Source organism: Symphalangus syndactylus, chromosome 9 (genome assembly GCF_028878055.3).
Source record: "Symphalangus syndactylus isolate Jambi chromosome 9, NHGRI_mSymSyn1-v2.1_pri, whole genome shotgun sequence".
Taxonomy (NCBI): Eukaryota; Metazoa; Chordata; class Mammalia; order Primates; family Hylobatidae; genus Symphalangus; species Symphalangus syndactylus.
The window spans coordinates 120,915,913-120,932,813 of NC_072431.2; the positions used below are offsets into that span (position 1 = coordinate 120,915,913).

The following is a 16,901-nucleotide window of genomic DNA, read 5'->3' on the forward strand; positions in this document are numbered from 1 at the left end:
CATTTCTGCACTCTGGGCTCCACCCAGACTAAAGCTCACACTGTTCTCTCTACAGCCTAGAGGATTTTCTACTTCCATGAATTTATCACTCTCCTTTGTCCACTTGGAATTCCTTGCCCCCATCTTTGCACGTTCACATTCTATCTGTATGGAAGGCTAAGATTAAAGAAAAACATACACATAAAAAGATCAATTTTACCTATCTGTCCCAGTCAGAATTAATCTTTCTTCCTCTCAATTTCTGTAGCACTTTCTACTTTCAGAGCAACTGAGGTTCATGCTTTGGCTTCCCTACTAGCACTATATCCCTGAGAGTAGAATCTGTGTCTAATTTGTCTTTGCATCCCCAACCTAGCACAGGGCTCCATTAACATGTGAACAAATACATACACGAATTTCTCACCTGCAACCTGGCAGTTAATTGTCACATTCACTCCCTGCACTGTTTTGATGGTGCTTCCTATATCGACTGTGACTGCAGGCTTCTCCGTGTTGATCACAGTCATTCGTGATGTTTTCACTAGTGGCTTTCCTGAAGATAAGAAAGAATATGAGATGTTACTTGGTGGTGACTGTGGAAATTGGGGCACTCCTTTGAAATATGGGCTAACCACCAATGCATGACTGGTCTACCCAGACTTTTGCCACTAACTATGTTTGCTCTCGAAAAATTGCAAGTGCACAGTATAAAAGCATCTACCTACCTACGTACCTACCGTAGTGTTGTCAGTAAAAGACCAAGGGTTGAAGAGTTTGAAGATAGAGCATATTATACAAATTGAGATGATTTATGCATTCTAAACATTAAATTAACAAATAACCCTCAACATCATGTTTTACAGGGCCTTTTTTAAAATTAAATTTTTTCACTTTAAGGTAATTGTAGATTCACATGCAGTTATAAGAAATAATAGAGACCGCTGGGTGCAGTGGCTCATGCCTGTAATCCCAGCACTTTGGGAGGTTGAGGTGGGTCAATCACTTGAGGCCAGGAGTTTGAGACTAGCCTGGCCAACACGGTGAAACCCCGTCTCTACTAAAAATACAAAAATTAACCATGTGTGGTGGCATGCACCTGTAATCCTAGCTACTTAGGAGGCTGAGGCATGAGAATCGCTTGAACCTGGGAGGTGGAAGTTGCAATGAGCCGAGATCACACCACTGCACTCCAGCCTGGGTGACAGGGCGAGACTCTGTCTCAAAAAAGAAATGACACAGGAAGACAAATACTGCATTATCTCACTTATATGTAGAATCGAAAGAAGTTGATCTCATAGAAGTAGAGAGTAACATAGTGGTTACCAGAGACTGGGGAAGGGAGTGGGGAGAGGAAGATAGCGAGAGATTGGTCAAGAGGCACAAAGTTATAGTTACATAGGAGGAATAAATTATGGTATTATATGGCACAGTAGGGTGACTATGTGTATATTTCAAAATATCTAGGAGAAAGGATTTTGAATGTCCTGACCACAAAAAATGATAAATGTAAGAAGTGATGGATATGCTAAATACCCTAATTTGATTTTTATACAATGTATACATGTATCCAAAAAAACACACTGTTCCCCATAAATATGTACAATTATTATGTGTCAATGAAAAACTTTTGAAAAGCGTGATCTATAAAAAGAAAAGTTTGTCTTTCTGTGCCTGGCTTCTTTCACTTAACATAATAACCTCCGGGTTCATCCATGTTGCTGCAAATAACAGGATTTCTTTTTTTTCTCTCTCTCTCTTTTTTTTTTTTTTTGAGACAGGGTTGGTCTTGCTTTGGCATCCAGGCTGGAGGGCAGTGGTGTGATGTTGGCTCACTGCAGCCTCTGCCTCCCAAGCTCAAGTGATCCTTCCACCTAAGCCTCCTGGGTAGCTGAAACTACAGGTGTATACCATCACGCCTGGATAGAATTATTTTTTATATTTTTTATTTTTGGAGATACAGGGTTTCCCAGTGTTGCCCAGGCTAGTTTCAAACTCCTGGGCTCAAGCGATCCACCCACCTTAGCCTCTCAAAGTGCTGGGATTACAGGCATGAGCCACCATGCCTGGCCTCATTCTTTTTTTTTTTTTTTTTAATGGTGGAAAAGTATTCCACTGTACATATATACCATATTTTCTTTATCCATTCATCTGTTGATGGACACTTAGGTTGATTCTATATCTTGGATATTGTGAATAGTGCTGCAATAAATATTGTAGTGCAGATATCGCTTTGATTACTGTTTTTATTTCCTATGCATATATACCCAGGAATAGGATTGCTGGATCATATGGTAGTTCTAGTTTTAATTTTTTGAGGAACATCTAAGCTGTTTTCCGTAATGGCTATACTAATTTATATTCCCATTAACAATGTATAAGAATTCCGTCTTCTCCACATCTGCGCCAGTATTTGCTATTTTTTGTCTTTTTGATAGTATCCATTCTAATAGAGGTAAGGTGATATTGCATTTTGGTTTTGGTTTACATTTCTCTGAAGATTAGTGATGTTGAGCATTTTTCATATGCCTATTGGCCATTTGTATGTATTCTTTTGAGAAATGTCTATTCAGGTCTTTTGCCCTTGTTAATTAACTAATCAAGTTCAGGGGCACACATGCAGGGTTGTTACATAGGTAACCTTGTGTCATGGGGGTTTGTTGTACAGATTATTTCATCAGCCAGGTATTAAACCTAGTACTTGATAGTTATTCTTCCTGATCCTCTCCCTCCTCCTGCCCTCCACCAGGCCCTAGCGTCTGTTGTTTCCCTCTGTGTGTCCATGTGTTCTCATCATTTAGCTCCCAGTTATAGGTAAGAACATGCAGTACTTGGTTTTCGGTTCCTGCGTTAGTTTGCTAAGGGTAATGGCCTCCAGCTCCATCCATGTTCCTACAAAGAATTTGATCTTGTTCTTTTTTATCTTTTGTCCATTTTTGAAAATTATTTTTTTTGTTGCTGTTGAGTGGTTGGAGTTCCTTACATATTCTGAATATTAATCCCTTGCCAGATAAAGAGTTTGCAAATATTTTATCTCATTCTGTAGATTGTCTTTTTATTCTGTTGATTGTTTCCTTTGCTGTGCAGAAGGTTTTCAGTTTGATGTAACCAACAAGGACACAACAACAAAAAGGAGGCTACAGGCTAAGATCCCTGAAGAACATGTATATAAAAATCCTTAATATACTAGCAAACCAAATTCAACAGCACATTAAAAAGATTGTTCACCATGATGAAGTTTCATCCTACAGACACAAGGATGGTTCAACATATGCAAATCAATAAATGTGATATATCACATGAACAGAATGAAGGACAAAAACCATATGCTCAACATCACTAATCTTCAGGGAAATCCAAACCAAAACCACAATGAGGTATCATCTCACCCCAATTAGAATGGCTACTATAAGAAAGACAATAGATGCAGAAAAAGCATTTGACAAAATTCAACATCATTCATGATAAAAACTCATAACAAATTATGTTGAGAAGGCTTCAGGAATATAAAGGCCATATACGACAAATCCACAGCTAATATAATACTGAATGGGGAATAACTGAAATTTTTTCCTCTAAGATCTGGAACCAGACAAGAATATCCATGTTCACCACTTTTCTTCAACATAGTACTGCAAGTCTTAGCCAAACCAATTAGTTAAGAGAACCATATAAAGGGCATTCAAATTGGAAAGGAAAAAGTTAAACTGTCCTTGTTTGCAGATGGCATGATCTCATATACAGAAAACTCTACAACTTTACTAAAAAACTGTTAGAACAAATTCAGTAAAGTTGCAGGATTCAAAATCAACAAACAAAAATCTATAGTGTTTTTATATACTAACAGTAAACTATCTGAAAATAATCAAGGAAACAATCCCATTTACAATAGCTACAAAAAACCCCTTAGGAACAAATTTAACCAAGGAGGTGAAATATGTCTACACTGAAAACTATAAAACATTGATGAAAGAAATCAAAATGGACACAAATAAATGTAAAGATATCCCATGCTTATGGATTGGAAGGATTAATATTGTTCAAATGTCCATACTGTACAAAGCAATTTACAGATTCAGTGCAATCCCTGTGAAAATACCAATGACACTCTTCACAAAAATAGAACAATCTTAAAATTTATCTGTAACCATAAAATACCCCAAATAGCCAAAGAAACCTTGAGCAAAAAGTACAAAGTGGGGGGCTGGGTGTGGTGGCTCATGCCTGTAATCCCAGCACTTTGGGAGGCTGAGGTGGCAGATCACGTGGTCAAGAGACTGAGACCATTGTGGCCAACACAGTGAAACCCTGTCTCTACCAAAAATACAAAAATTAGCTGGGCGTGGTGGCACAGCCTGTAGTCCCAGCTACTTGGGAGGCTGAGGCAGGAGAATCACTTGAACCCAAGAGGCAGAGGTTGCAGTAAGCTGAGATTGTGCCACTGCACTCCAGCCTGGTGACAGAGTGAGACTCCATCTCAAAAAAAAAAAAAAAAAAGTACATAGCTGGAAGCATCACACTACCTAATTTTAAAATATACTATAAAGCTACAGTAACCCAAACAGCACGGTATTGCCATAAAAATAGACACATAAACCCATGGAACAGAATAGAGAACACAGAAATGAATCCATGTACTTACAGCCAACTCATTTTCAACAAAAGTGCCAAGAACACAGAACAGAGAAAGGACAGTCTCCTCAATAAATGGTGCTGGGAAAACTGAAGCTAGACCCCCAGTTCTTACTACATAAAAATTAAAAATGGATCAAAGATTTAAACGTAAGACCCAAAATGATAAAACTACTAGGAAAAAACATAGAGGAAACACTTCATGACATTAGTCTGGGCAGCAATATTTTGGATAAGATCCCAAAAACATAGGCAACAAAAGCAAAAATAGGATTATGCTTTTGATATCAAGTTTAAGAACTATTTGCTTAGATCTAGATCCTGACGATTTTTTCTATTTTTTTCTAAATGTTTTATAGTTTTACATTTTATGTTTAAGTCTGTGATACATTTTGAGTTAATTTTTAGGTAAGATGTGAGAGGTCATATTTAGATAAGAGGTCAAAGCCCATTTATTTTTTGACTATGGATGTCTAATTGCTCTCTCACCACTTATTGAACAGGTTATATTTCCTACATTGAATTGCTTTTGCACTTTTGTCAAAATTAGTTGGGCACAGTTGTGTAGATCTGTTTCTGAGTTCTCTATTCTGTCCCACTGATCTATGTGTCTGTCCCTCTACCAATACCACACAATATTATTTATTATAGCTATATAACTAATACTGAAATTAGGTTGGCTGATTTCTCCTGCTTCTTTGCTATTCTAGTTCCTTTGCTTTTTCATATACATTTTAGAATAATCTTCTCTACATGTATAAAATATTAGTAAGATTATGATAGCAATTAGATTAAACATGTATATTAGGAAACAAATGACATCTTGACTTTGTTGTGTTTTCCAATCCATGATAAATGTCTATTTATCTTCTTTAATTTAGATCTTCTTTAATTTCTTTCATCAGAGTTTTGTTGTTTCTGAGATACAAGTCCTGTTATATTTTGTTACATTAACCTAATGATTCTGGTTTTCTTTTGATTGTCTATAAAGACAATCATTCCATCTGCAAATAGGGACAAGTTGTATTTCTTTGTTTCCAGGCTCTATGCCTCTTATTTCCTTTTCTTACATTACTGCACTGGGTGGAAGTTCTAGCACTACAATGAATAACGGTGGTGAAGGTGGGTTTTTTCATGATGTCTAGGTTTCAATTGAAACCTGTATATTTTTCAAGTTATGAGACTTTGGATCTTATTTAAACCTTCTGTTTTAGCTGCTTTCTATAAAACCACTCAGGCATGGGAGCAGGGAGATGCCTCCTTGTTACTACCCAGTGCAGGTTAAGTCCAAGTTCTCCACTTGGCCTCTTTTGTTACCCAAGTGTGGGACCCCTCATTACTGCTGGGCAGGAGTGGGAGTTCTGGATCCCCACATAGTCCCCACTACACAGCTGCGGGAGGAGCCTCCTCAACTTGGGCAGGTGGTACAAGCCCTCGCTCTCCAGGAGACCTCCTCTACACCACCCCAGGGGGGAGGGGAAGGTGGGCACTGCAGGGTGAAGGTGGAACTCCAGGCTCCCCATGTGGTCTCCACATTACGCTCTGGTAGGTGTAATGAACGAGGACTGAAAATCTCTGATACTCCCCTCCATGAGGGTTGGGGGGGCATCTCATTTGAGGCTGGCTGGTGGGGAATCTAGGCTCCCTGCTCAGCCTTTGCTGGTGTGGGTAGTGGTGGACACACTGTTTTCGGTGGCATTTGGCTAGCATAGAGTAGAATTTTCTAAAGGTTTTCTGTCTTGCTATGCTTCCCCTTTCATGTTCCTTTTGTTAGAGAGAGAAGGTTTCTAGCTGGTGTTTTTTTTTTTTTTTTTTTTTTTTTTGGTACTCATTGGTGTTTACCAGTAGCCAGCTTCTTGAGCTCCAAGTTTGTGATTTATAAGGCAAAAAGAAAACCCAACAAATTTACAGTTTGATTTCCAAGCTCTTCGGTCAGTTGACTTTCTTCCCTTCACTTTTTAGTCTCCTTATGTGTGTTTTATATACAATGTACAGGGCCTTTAGTGGTACTTAGCAGTAAGAATAGGGAAAAGTGTAACTATGCCATCTTTCCAGAAGTCGAAGTCCTGTGTACATTGTGTTTTAATAGGCCTTCATCAGCTGGGAATAAAATACAGCACTTCATGCACATGACTACAAAATACAATGAAAAGACTCATTCATTGAACACCTTGGGGAAACAGGGTCCACATGAGATCATATTCGTATAACCAAAGCTTAACCTTTTGTAAGTTAAGTGGATTTAATTTTGTTTTAACCATTTTATAGGCGGGATATTCTACAGTGATATTCACTCTTCTCTGCTTTCATTAAATGTGAAGAAACCTTAATTCAGAAATGCCCTTTGGAGTCTTATACTTGCTTTTTATATTTTTTGTTTTCTCCCACATCTATTTATCCTGTATTCCTGTTTGCACCGTCCCACAGCCTCATAATAGAAGCTATATCTCTCTTTCTTCTTTGCCATTTTATTTGCCTTCTAGGTTTAGGTAATTAAGCTCATCAGAACTGTGTTCAAGGGCAGAAACTTGAATAATGTTCTGAGACGCTCACCTTGGAATGCGTGCATAGGTTCTATTTTGACTGTTCAGGGGCCTCTTTCCTTATACCACTTATATTCCACACATTTGAGATTATGTATCATCTGATGAGTGATTTAGTACTATAATGATTGTTGAGCATAGTAAATGCATGTCCACAACGGGAGGAAGCAGTTGGAATGATACTGAATTAGCACTGGTATACATGACCTCACCTCCCTACTCAAGAGTTAGAGCTACCCAGCTCTGACTCCAAATCTACCCTACATCTCACCAGCATCTCTGTTGCTATGATCTAATGCTACCGTAATCTCTGGCTGGACTACTATACAGCCTAACTGGTCTTCTGACTTTCACTCTTCCCTCACTACAGTTTTATGGCAGCCAGAGTGATCTTGCTAAAACATGAATCAAACCATACAACTTTTCTGCTTAAACTTTCCAGTCCCTTTTCAGTACAATTAAAACAAAATTTCAAGCTCTTTTTCTTTTCTTTTTTTTGTTTTTGAGATGGAGTTTCGCTCTTGCTGCCCAGGCTGGAGTGCAATGGGGGCATCTCAGCTCACTGCAACCTCTGCCTCCCGGGTTCAAGTACTTCTCCTGCCCCAGTCTCCCAAGTAGCTGAGATTACAGGCATGCACCATCACACCCAGCTAATTTTGTATTTTTAATAGAGACGGGGTTTCACCATATTGGTCAGGCTGGTCTCGAACTCCTGACCTCAGGTGATTGCTTCCGCCTCCCGAAGTGCTGGGATTACAGGTGTGAGCCACCATGCCCGGCCTCAAGCTCCTTTTCGTGACCAACCATTCCCCTGTACATTAAGACCCAGTGGTCTATATCACCTACCTCACTTAGCCCACACTCCCCATCAATCACAGTGCTCCAGCACACTGGCCTTCCTTTCCTCCAACACAGCAGAATGTCAGCCCTGGCCATTCCCTGTCCCTGACATCTTCTACCTACAGACTTCTGCACGGCTCTCCTCTGGTCATTCAGGTCTCTGTGCAAATAATACCTCCTAGTGAGGCCTTTTCTAACCACTCCATATAAAGCATGCATCCCTGTGTGTGGCATGGAGGTGAAGAGATGCATACTTTAGATGGGGACAACTTTACTTTCTTCATAAGCACTAGAACTAACAGAATTTATCTTCTATATTTGTGTATCTCCCAGCAGCTGCTGCTACTTCATTATGTAATTTTGATAACATCAGAGATCTCATCTCTCTTGTTCTCTTCTTTATTTCTATCACCTAGGCCTGGCACCTAGTAGATTCTCAATAAATATCTGTTAAATGAAAATATGTGTTTATATGGTGTGCTATGTGCATTATCTGGATTTTTTGGATAACAACTCTGAGAGGCAGAAACAACAGTACTATCTTTCACATACACAAAGAACTCAGACTCAGAAAGGCCCCATGGTTTGTCCAAGGCAACAGAACTAGCAAGTTATAGGGCTGAACTGGAGCCCAGATCTTTGACCTAAAGTCTGGTGCTTGTGATAAGTAGTCCCAAATCTGTGTCTGTGGACTGGCTGCCTCAGAATCCCCAGGGCACTTGTTTAAAATATAATCTGTCCTGCTATAATACAAGAGTTGCTCTACTGTGTTATAAAAACAACTGTGCCAATGGGGAAAATGAGGTTAGGGACCAGAGAGCTTTAGAGTCACAATTACCAAGTTATTTTTCCTACAGGAATTTTAATAATAAAGGTGGTTTTTTATAGCTGCAAGTGTATAGCTATAAAATTCAAATGTCACTGAATGAAATCCAGCCCTTAATTAATTATACTGAGTTTTTGCTGGAAAGTAATGGCCTTTTTTTCTTGTCAGAAGTACTGTTGTTAGCACAGGCTACTTCTTATACATTCTTATTACTTTCATGATCCACTGTTAAGACAAAGCACAAAGTTATCCAAGTATTTATAATCAATATTTATAATGAAAATAATGTTTCTTAATCAGTTGACCCTCTTACACCTATTAGAAAAATGTTAGCATATATTTTGAGTCCCACTTTAGAACTACTAAATCTGAATCTCAGATGACAGGGTAGAAGCTGTAATCTCTATTTTAAACAAGTTCCTAGGTGATTCTGTTATGGAGGCAGGTTTGATATTCAATACGTTGTACTCTTTTAGTTTTTCTTTAACTGGTTCCTGTTCTTCCTGGTGAGAGATATCTTTTGAGCACCACTAGATCTCTATTACAATTTTTCAAGCTGGAGCTGTTATTTTAGTGGCCAACTTAAAAAAATCAACATAAGCCTACTTTAGATCACCTGGTTGATCACCTACTAATTGATTACTGCTGTGTGACGACTGCCATGTGATCGCCAGTACCTCTGTTTGTGGACACGATTACAATCACATTGATATTAACTAGTACTAGTTTAACCATAGAAGTTAACTAAGGAGAAAAAAACAAAGATGCAGAGAAGGAGTGAAATGATAAATTACACATTTGTGTTAAGATAACAAAAGCCATGGCATGCTGTACCAAAAGGGCTTTCAGAATAGGAAAAACAGAAAAAGGTGCTGAGAGCTACATCAGAATTACTGAGCCCTCCACTGCATGAGCCGTGCCTCAGCAGTCAGTACTATGTATGCTTTTTTTTTTTTTTTTTTTTTTTTTTTTGAGACGGAGTCTGGCTCTGTCCTCCAGGCTGGAGTGCAGTGGCGCGATCACGGCTCACTGCAAGCTCCGCCTGCCGGGTTCACACCATTCTCCAGCCTCAGCCTCCCGAGTAGCTGGGACTACAGGCGCCGACCACTGCGCCCGGCTAGTTTTTTGTAGTTTTCAGTAGAGACGGGGTTTCACCATGTTAGCCAGGATGGTCTCAATCTCCTGACCTCGTGATCCGCCCACCTCGGCCTCCCAGAGTGCTGGGATTTCAGGCGTGAGCCACCGCGCCTGGCCAGTACTACGTATGCTTTGTGAACAGTCATTTAGTTTTAGCAAGTCAACATCAGCTCACAGATTAGTGTTAATTTATAGAAATTGATAGAGTTTACATTCTTTCATTTAATCTGTAAATTTGTTGGTGTTATAGCTGAATGAGAGCCATAGAAACAGAAGGAGATTATGCCAAGGTTTTTATCTGTATAAATTGAAGAAAAAATAAGGAAACAGACATAAAGGCAAGCGTTTCAATTTATCAGGCCCAATATGAGAAGTGAAGCCCCTCCAAGATAGTCAGACACAGAAAGAGAAGCATTACGAGAATCATTTTTCACGGTTCCTTCAGACCTCGTTGTACCCACAGCACAGCTTTTGGATTATAGTTCCTGTTAGAAGTAATGTAACAGGGGAAATAGAACCTCACTAGTAAACGAGGGCAGCTCGTATACAAAAGGCGAGCCTGACGTATGGCTAAAACTTGTACGTCAGCATCCAAGGATGTGAAGGCCATTAAGGAAGGAGCATGGCCTTGTGATGCCTTTAAAACAGAAGTGTTCAGCAAACTAGGCACCATCTTGATCCTGAGGGATGAGGACCTCTGGAGAGACAGGCAGGGACAGACGAGTAACCCCTGGAGCAAATGCTCAGAAATCCATTCTTGCACATAGTCTGGGCTCTGGCTCAGGTCTCTCTCCTATGTGATTTGGGGTAAAATCAAAATTCAGTGGGAAAAAATCTGAACATATGTGTTTGAAAAATATCTTTGGCCTAATATAAAGGTGATTGAGAGAGAAGCCAGAGGAGATGGAAAGTTTGTTTTTTGAGTGAAGCCAAGAGTAGAGAGCATTGTAAGTACTGTTTACTCAGGGCTGAATCCCAGGCCTCTGCTAATAGAAACTTTGTTTAAACTGTCATGCCGCCTTCCATTTTAGAAGCCATGGCAGAGAGTGACTTGCTATCAGCCAAACCCTTTTCCTCTTCTTCCTGTGCACACAGCTAGATAATTTTCCAGCCTTTTTGCAGTTAGCTATGAGCATGGAACTGAGTTCTAGCAGATGGAACATGAACAGACGTGAAGTGTGCCACTTCTTGGCCGAAAATACAAAAACTCTGCTGTGCAATTATTTTAGACTTTATGTGAGCAAGAAATAAACTATCATATTTTAGCCATCATATATTTATAGGTTTGTTTTTCTGTAACAGTAAGTGCCATTTAACCCCGGCTTAATGAACATTTGTTGACTCTTTGGATGAATCCAATGGGTCTTCCTTCCATTCCTCTAACACTGTAAGTCACAAATATACTTGAAAATAATTTCCCCTAGTCTTTGCCATCAAAAATGAGTTGTACTTCAAGGACTTAGATTCTCTGTTTGGCTAAGGCAGTTTAGGCTAGGAAGTGTGCATGTGTATTCATTCTCAGGGAGAAGAGAGACTTGTGGAAGATAACTGGAAACGGGGCAACAACAGACACAAGGGCCGCAGGCTGGGCAGATTTGGCAGGTTTGGAGATTTCATGAGAGCTTCAGAAAGGGCCCACAAACAGCAAATAGGTTTGAGATCCTGAAGCCAAATCTAATGACTGACAGAGTTTTCCTGGAGTACTGTGCAGACACGGATTCCGAGTTACATTCATAAGGGCTGAAGAGCAAAAACACACGATGAGCTAGTGATGCCTGCAGTGGGCAGGGGCAGGGGCAGGAGAAAGGGCTGTCTACAGGTTAGGTGTCCCGACCTCATCTCTGCATAGTATAGCTAAGTACCTTAGGCAAGTTATTTAATCTCTGTGCCTCAGTTTTCTACTTCTACAGTGGCTGAGAGGAGTAAGTAAATGGATGCATGCAAAGCTGTAAGAAAAACGGCTTAGCACAGCAGGAAGTTTGAATAAATGCTAGCTATCACCAGCACTATCTCTGCTATAACACCATGGCAAAACTCTATGAGGAGCAGTGCTGGGACCTTCTGATGAATACAGAAAACACACAGAAAGGAAAACGTTAAAGAAAAGAAAGAGGAAGACAGGTAAGAGGAGAGGTAACAAATTTGTTAGAAAGAACTAAACTGCTTCTATTTTGAACAACTCTGAGAATTCCAGTGTAATTAGAAGAAATAATTTAAATACAACAGATTCTTTGTAAACTGGTAACAATATCTGGACAGATGCAGAGAGCTTAAAAGTCACACCATGGCTGGCCTTGTTGAAGATTCCAAAAAGTACCCATTTCTAGAAATGCTAGGAAACAACATATGCCAGATCGACTCCCTGGGTGACCCCATTAGAGTTCAAGAAAACAGTTGTGATATCCATGGAAGATCCAAATCTCAGTTAAAACACAAAAAAGACAGTGATGTCTACTAATTAAAATATTTGAGTATACAGCAATATTTGAGTACAGTATAAGGTAATATTTTAGTTTAAAGCAATGAAGTATTATAAATTTCACACATTTTTAATACCCTAAACTGAGCAAATTGTATTTAATCCAGATTTAATCAATGAACAATACCTTATAAAGAGTGAGTATATCAAAGAAACGTCTTTTTTTTTTTTCCTGGTACCCCTTTAGTTTGTTGTTTTTTTTTTTTTTATTATACTTTAGGGTTTAAAGAAATGTCTTAAGAATAGCTAGACTCTGCTTATACTAGAATTGTCATAGGTTTCTCACAAGGATCACTGGAATTAAATCTTCAAATTTTCTCTGAAATGAGAATTTCCAGTTGAAGAATTTAAGACTCATGAGTCAAATAAACTTTGAGGGACTGAGATCAGCAGGAGCAAGGAAAACCCTTATAAATACCAACAATGTCTTATCCATCTGATATTAGTAATAATGGATTCTGAATATTAATGTTCCATTACTATTCCTTGCTGGCCAGAAGCTTTTCCGGATCTCGCTACCTGACAATTCCCGTAAGAGTTGCTTTGTTACAAATAATAGTTACATTAACATGCAAGATCTTTTCTTAGTCCAGTTTTCCTTCCCAACGTCTTTTGCATTTTATAGTGCAGGATTTTTAACTCCCTGCTGACCTTCTTGCAAGGCCTCCTTTACATCTATTTCCGGCCTCTCGAGTCAGCATTTGACCAATAGCCAGCTCTGTTTACCCTGTACCCTTTGTCTTCACCAGTTCTCTGAGACGTTTTCTTCTCACTTGTTATTCTTCCAAGACTTCATCACAAAAGCTGTACTACTTCTTTGCCATCTAGTCTTCCATTCCCCAAAATACAACAGAGTTGATTTTCAACGTCAGAATTTCAGATAAAGGGAGTTAATAGTTGATAGTGATGGTAAAGAATGCTGTCATTCATTATTATATACGCAAGAGATTCATAGAACTCTTGGGTCTAAAAGAGACCCAAGACAGTAGCTATTTAAATCCCTCTGTTTATAATCAGGAAAGAGTTTCATAGTTCTGTTCTGCTTCTAAATTTGGCAATGAGGCAAAAACTTTCCCTAGAATCTTACTATTCTATTATTATAGTAGGCTTCTCAGTAATAGTAAAAAATAATTATTTCCCTTCCATCCAAATTATTACATGGTTTTTGTTGGAATAATCTAATCAAATAAATTGTGATTATACTTTGAATAACACTCTGACTCTATCTGGAAAGTGAGGTGTAATATATGAGCAGATAATATAGAAAATGGAATACAAACCGGGGGTATTGGTAGCCTCAGGGCTATATTCAGAGCACAGACATGTTTAGCCCAAAAAGGATTTTTAAAAATTTGAATTAGTTGGGTTCAGTTAAAAATGGTGAGTTAAAAAAAGGGGTTGTTTTTAAACATCTTTTGGTTTGGTATCTCTAAAATCATGGGAAAGTCTAGGAACATTAAATTTTTATTTTTGGGGGATAACAGTCAGATGAAAATGAGCTGTGCGCCCTTCAGACAGGTTGTGGTGGGCAGAATAATGACCTTCCAAAGATGTTTATGTCATAATCCCTGGAACCTGTGACATGGCTAAGGAAGAATTAACATTGCTAATCAGCTGAAACTAAAATGGGGAGATTATTCTAAGTTATCAAGGTAGGGTCAACATTGTGACTACTAATTAATTGCCTTGCATAAAAGATGAGAAGGAATTAGAATTTTTGTGCCCTTGAAATTCTGTTTAGTTGGCATGCCTTCAGCATAAATATTACAGGGCCCTTAGCACTTGAGGAAGTAGGTAGGGCTTAGACTGCCTTTGCCCGGACATTCCCAGGCTGCATGGCTTCCTTCTCATATCCTTGTTTCCATTACTATTCTCTTTCAATATTTAGATTTTTTTTGCCAATGTCAGTGGGTCAGGTTGCTCAGATTACTACCATTACCTCTTCTAATTATTTAATTGACGTCGATGGCTTCTAAGTAGAATAAGGCCAGAAGTAGTTCTGCCACAAATTCTTTGCCTGTTCCACTACTGAGTCCTAGCCAAGGGACCCCATACTTAGTACAGCCATGTGATGCTGCAGCCTCTCTAGAAACCACTAACCAAGGATGTGGTATATCCCACCACCTGTCCAACCACCATCTTTCCTGCATTCCATTGAATAGATGTTGGAATTGCTTTTTTGAGACTGAGAAGTGCCAACTTGGACCATTTGTACTTTCTTTTTTATTTCCTCTAGTCAACTGGGGAGCTCAGTGAGATTCTTCCGCCATACTCTCATCAGTTTTAAGTAAGTTCTATAAAAGCTTGGGGTCTTTGGTGGGCATTCTCTACATCTGTACTTACTGAGAAAAACTTAAGGGCCTTAGCTATTCAGTATTCTATCAGATATTGAAATCTCCTTGATGGCAGCTTAGATCAGTCAGTGGCTATGACCATGTGGCCCAGAGAACAGTCAAACCTGTCCACTTTTCCTTTTTTTTTTTTTTTGTTGAGATGGAGTTTTCCTCTTGTTGCCCAGGCTGGAGTGTAGTGGCATGGTCTTGGCTCAGTGCAACCTCTACCTCCTGGGTTCAAGCGATTCTCCAGCCTCAGCCTTCTGAGTAGCTGGGATTACAGGCGCTTGCCACCACACCTGGCTAATATTTATATTTTTAGTAGAGATGGGGTTTTGCCATGTTGGCCAGGCTGGTCTCGAACTCCTGACTTCAGGCAATCTGCCCGCCTCAGCCTCCCAAAGTGCTGGGATTACAGTCATGAGCCACTGTGCCTGGACCACTTTTCCTTTTGATCTAGTGCATGGGAGCAAATCTTCCTTTGTTAGCCTTTGTATTGGTGACTAGGTCCTCTGTGAGCCTAACTCTTTATGAAGCAAAGTTTCCTCCTTTGTTAACAGAACTGCTGGGTGAACAATTCAGAAATGCTAATTTGAAGTGACTTACATTATGATAAGCTTACACAATCACTTGTCTTTTATTGTAGCTAATAAATCATGATGGGGAGGGACAGAGGAAGAAGAATTTAAAAAAAGATTGCCTTTTATTTTTATTTTCCCAGTGAGGTTTCTGTGATCTCTTTATTAGACACAATGTGTATCAGCTATTCAACTCATAAAGAGCAAAAAAAAAAACATGCTAGGAAAGGAGAAATATTTGCTGTCTCTCCCTTCCTGTGAAAACGTCAGATGAGCTCATCTGTGTTCTCTCCTTTCAATGAAAGATACACTTATGCCTCAGCCCTCATCTTATTCTCATTTCCCATTGATGATGTCAGGCAGGCCTTACAGTATCTCTTTTGTGATCTTATAAAATCAATAACAACCAAAAATGTTTCCCTTTTGTCGATGACCTCACCAATGGTCTATACCTGGAAAGGCCCTTATCTGCATTGGTAAGTACAGCTAAACTCCACGGATCCAGACTGAAGCAATTTACCAGGAAACTACTTCCTTTCCTTCAAAATCTTGCCTAGGCCATTCAGATTTGGAAGATTTCTGAGCAAGATGGCTGAGTGCTGAATTTAACAGCCAAGATGATTCTCCAATCTCTGTGCTTATGTCTGCACACATCAGAGACTCTCCTTTACCTAGCCCTGTTTATTCCTGAACACAAAGTAATTAATACTTCAAAGTGTTAGGTATGCGACATTTTGGTGACATTCCTATAATCCCCTCCCTGCAATCCTCCCCTCCTAAGCTACTTTCATCTACACTTGGAGCAGTGAAACAGGCATCCAGTTAAGTGAATTTAGAGAGAGGAATTTTGTGCCATTTGGTCTAAATGGCTGTGAGTTCCCTGGGCTGTTCCAGGGAGGTAGGGAGGGAAACACTGGCCATCTCCACGCTGAGACACTTGCAAGGTACTCCCAAATCCCTGAGACTAAAGATAAAATCAGCACATAATGGAAGAGTTTAGAGAGGAGCAAAAGGCACAAAAGACAGTATTTGACAGGCCAAACAGGGCAGAGCAAGGAAGGTTTGGCTGTATTCTATGTCTAAAACTAAATGGTGGTTACATGTTCAAAGAAAACTTGTGTACAGAATAAGAAATAGAACCGAAATGAATCTGAGAGGCAGAATTGGCAAGACACTGGATCCACGGGATGGGGCAAACTCCATGGCAGGCATCTTACTGTGGGCCAGGGAGAGCCCAGCAGGCCTCTCTCTCTGTGGCCCATGTGAAATATTCATCACAAGCCACCTCCCTTGCTCTGAATCCAGGCGCCCCAAGTACTTTCCAGATGGCTAATCTAGCTTCCCTATTTGACACTGACACATTGACAGAGCTGCTCTACAAAGAGTTTGTGAGCATCCTGGTTCCTGAAAAGGAGTCTCTCCCAGTGTAAAAATAAGTTGGCTTTTGTTGTATGTATTATTCTCTCAATAATAATAGCTAACAAATATTGAGTGCCTGCTACATGCCAGCCACAATTATAAACATTTGTTATGAATGATTGCATTTAATCTCCATGA

At 39.5% G+C, this 16,901-nt stretch overlaps 1 protein-coding gene across 2 annotated transcripts in view; it reads right to left on the reverse strand.

The window, feature by feature from the left end:
• The window catches only part of ADAMTSL1 (ADAMTS like 1), a 956,380-nt gene that overhangs the window by 99,935 nt on the left and 839,544 nt on the right, over positions 1-16,901 (reverse strand). For both annotated transcript variants that reach the window (XM_063609087.1, XM_055294157.1), the window contains one exon: positions 404-532. In XM_063609087.1, the coding sequence (XP_063465157.1) occupies positions 404-532 (129 nt within the window). The remainder of the gene's footprint in view (positions 1-403; positions 533-16,901) is intronic.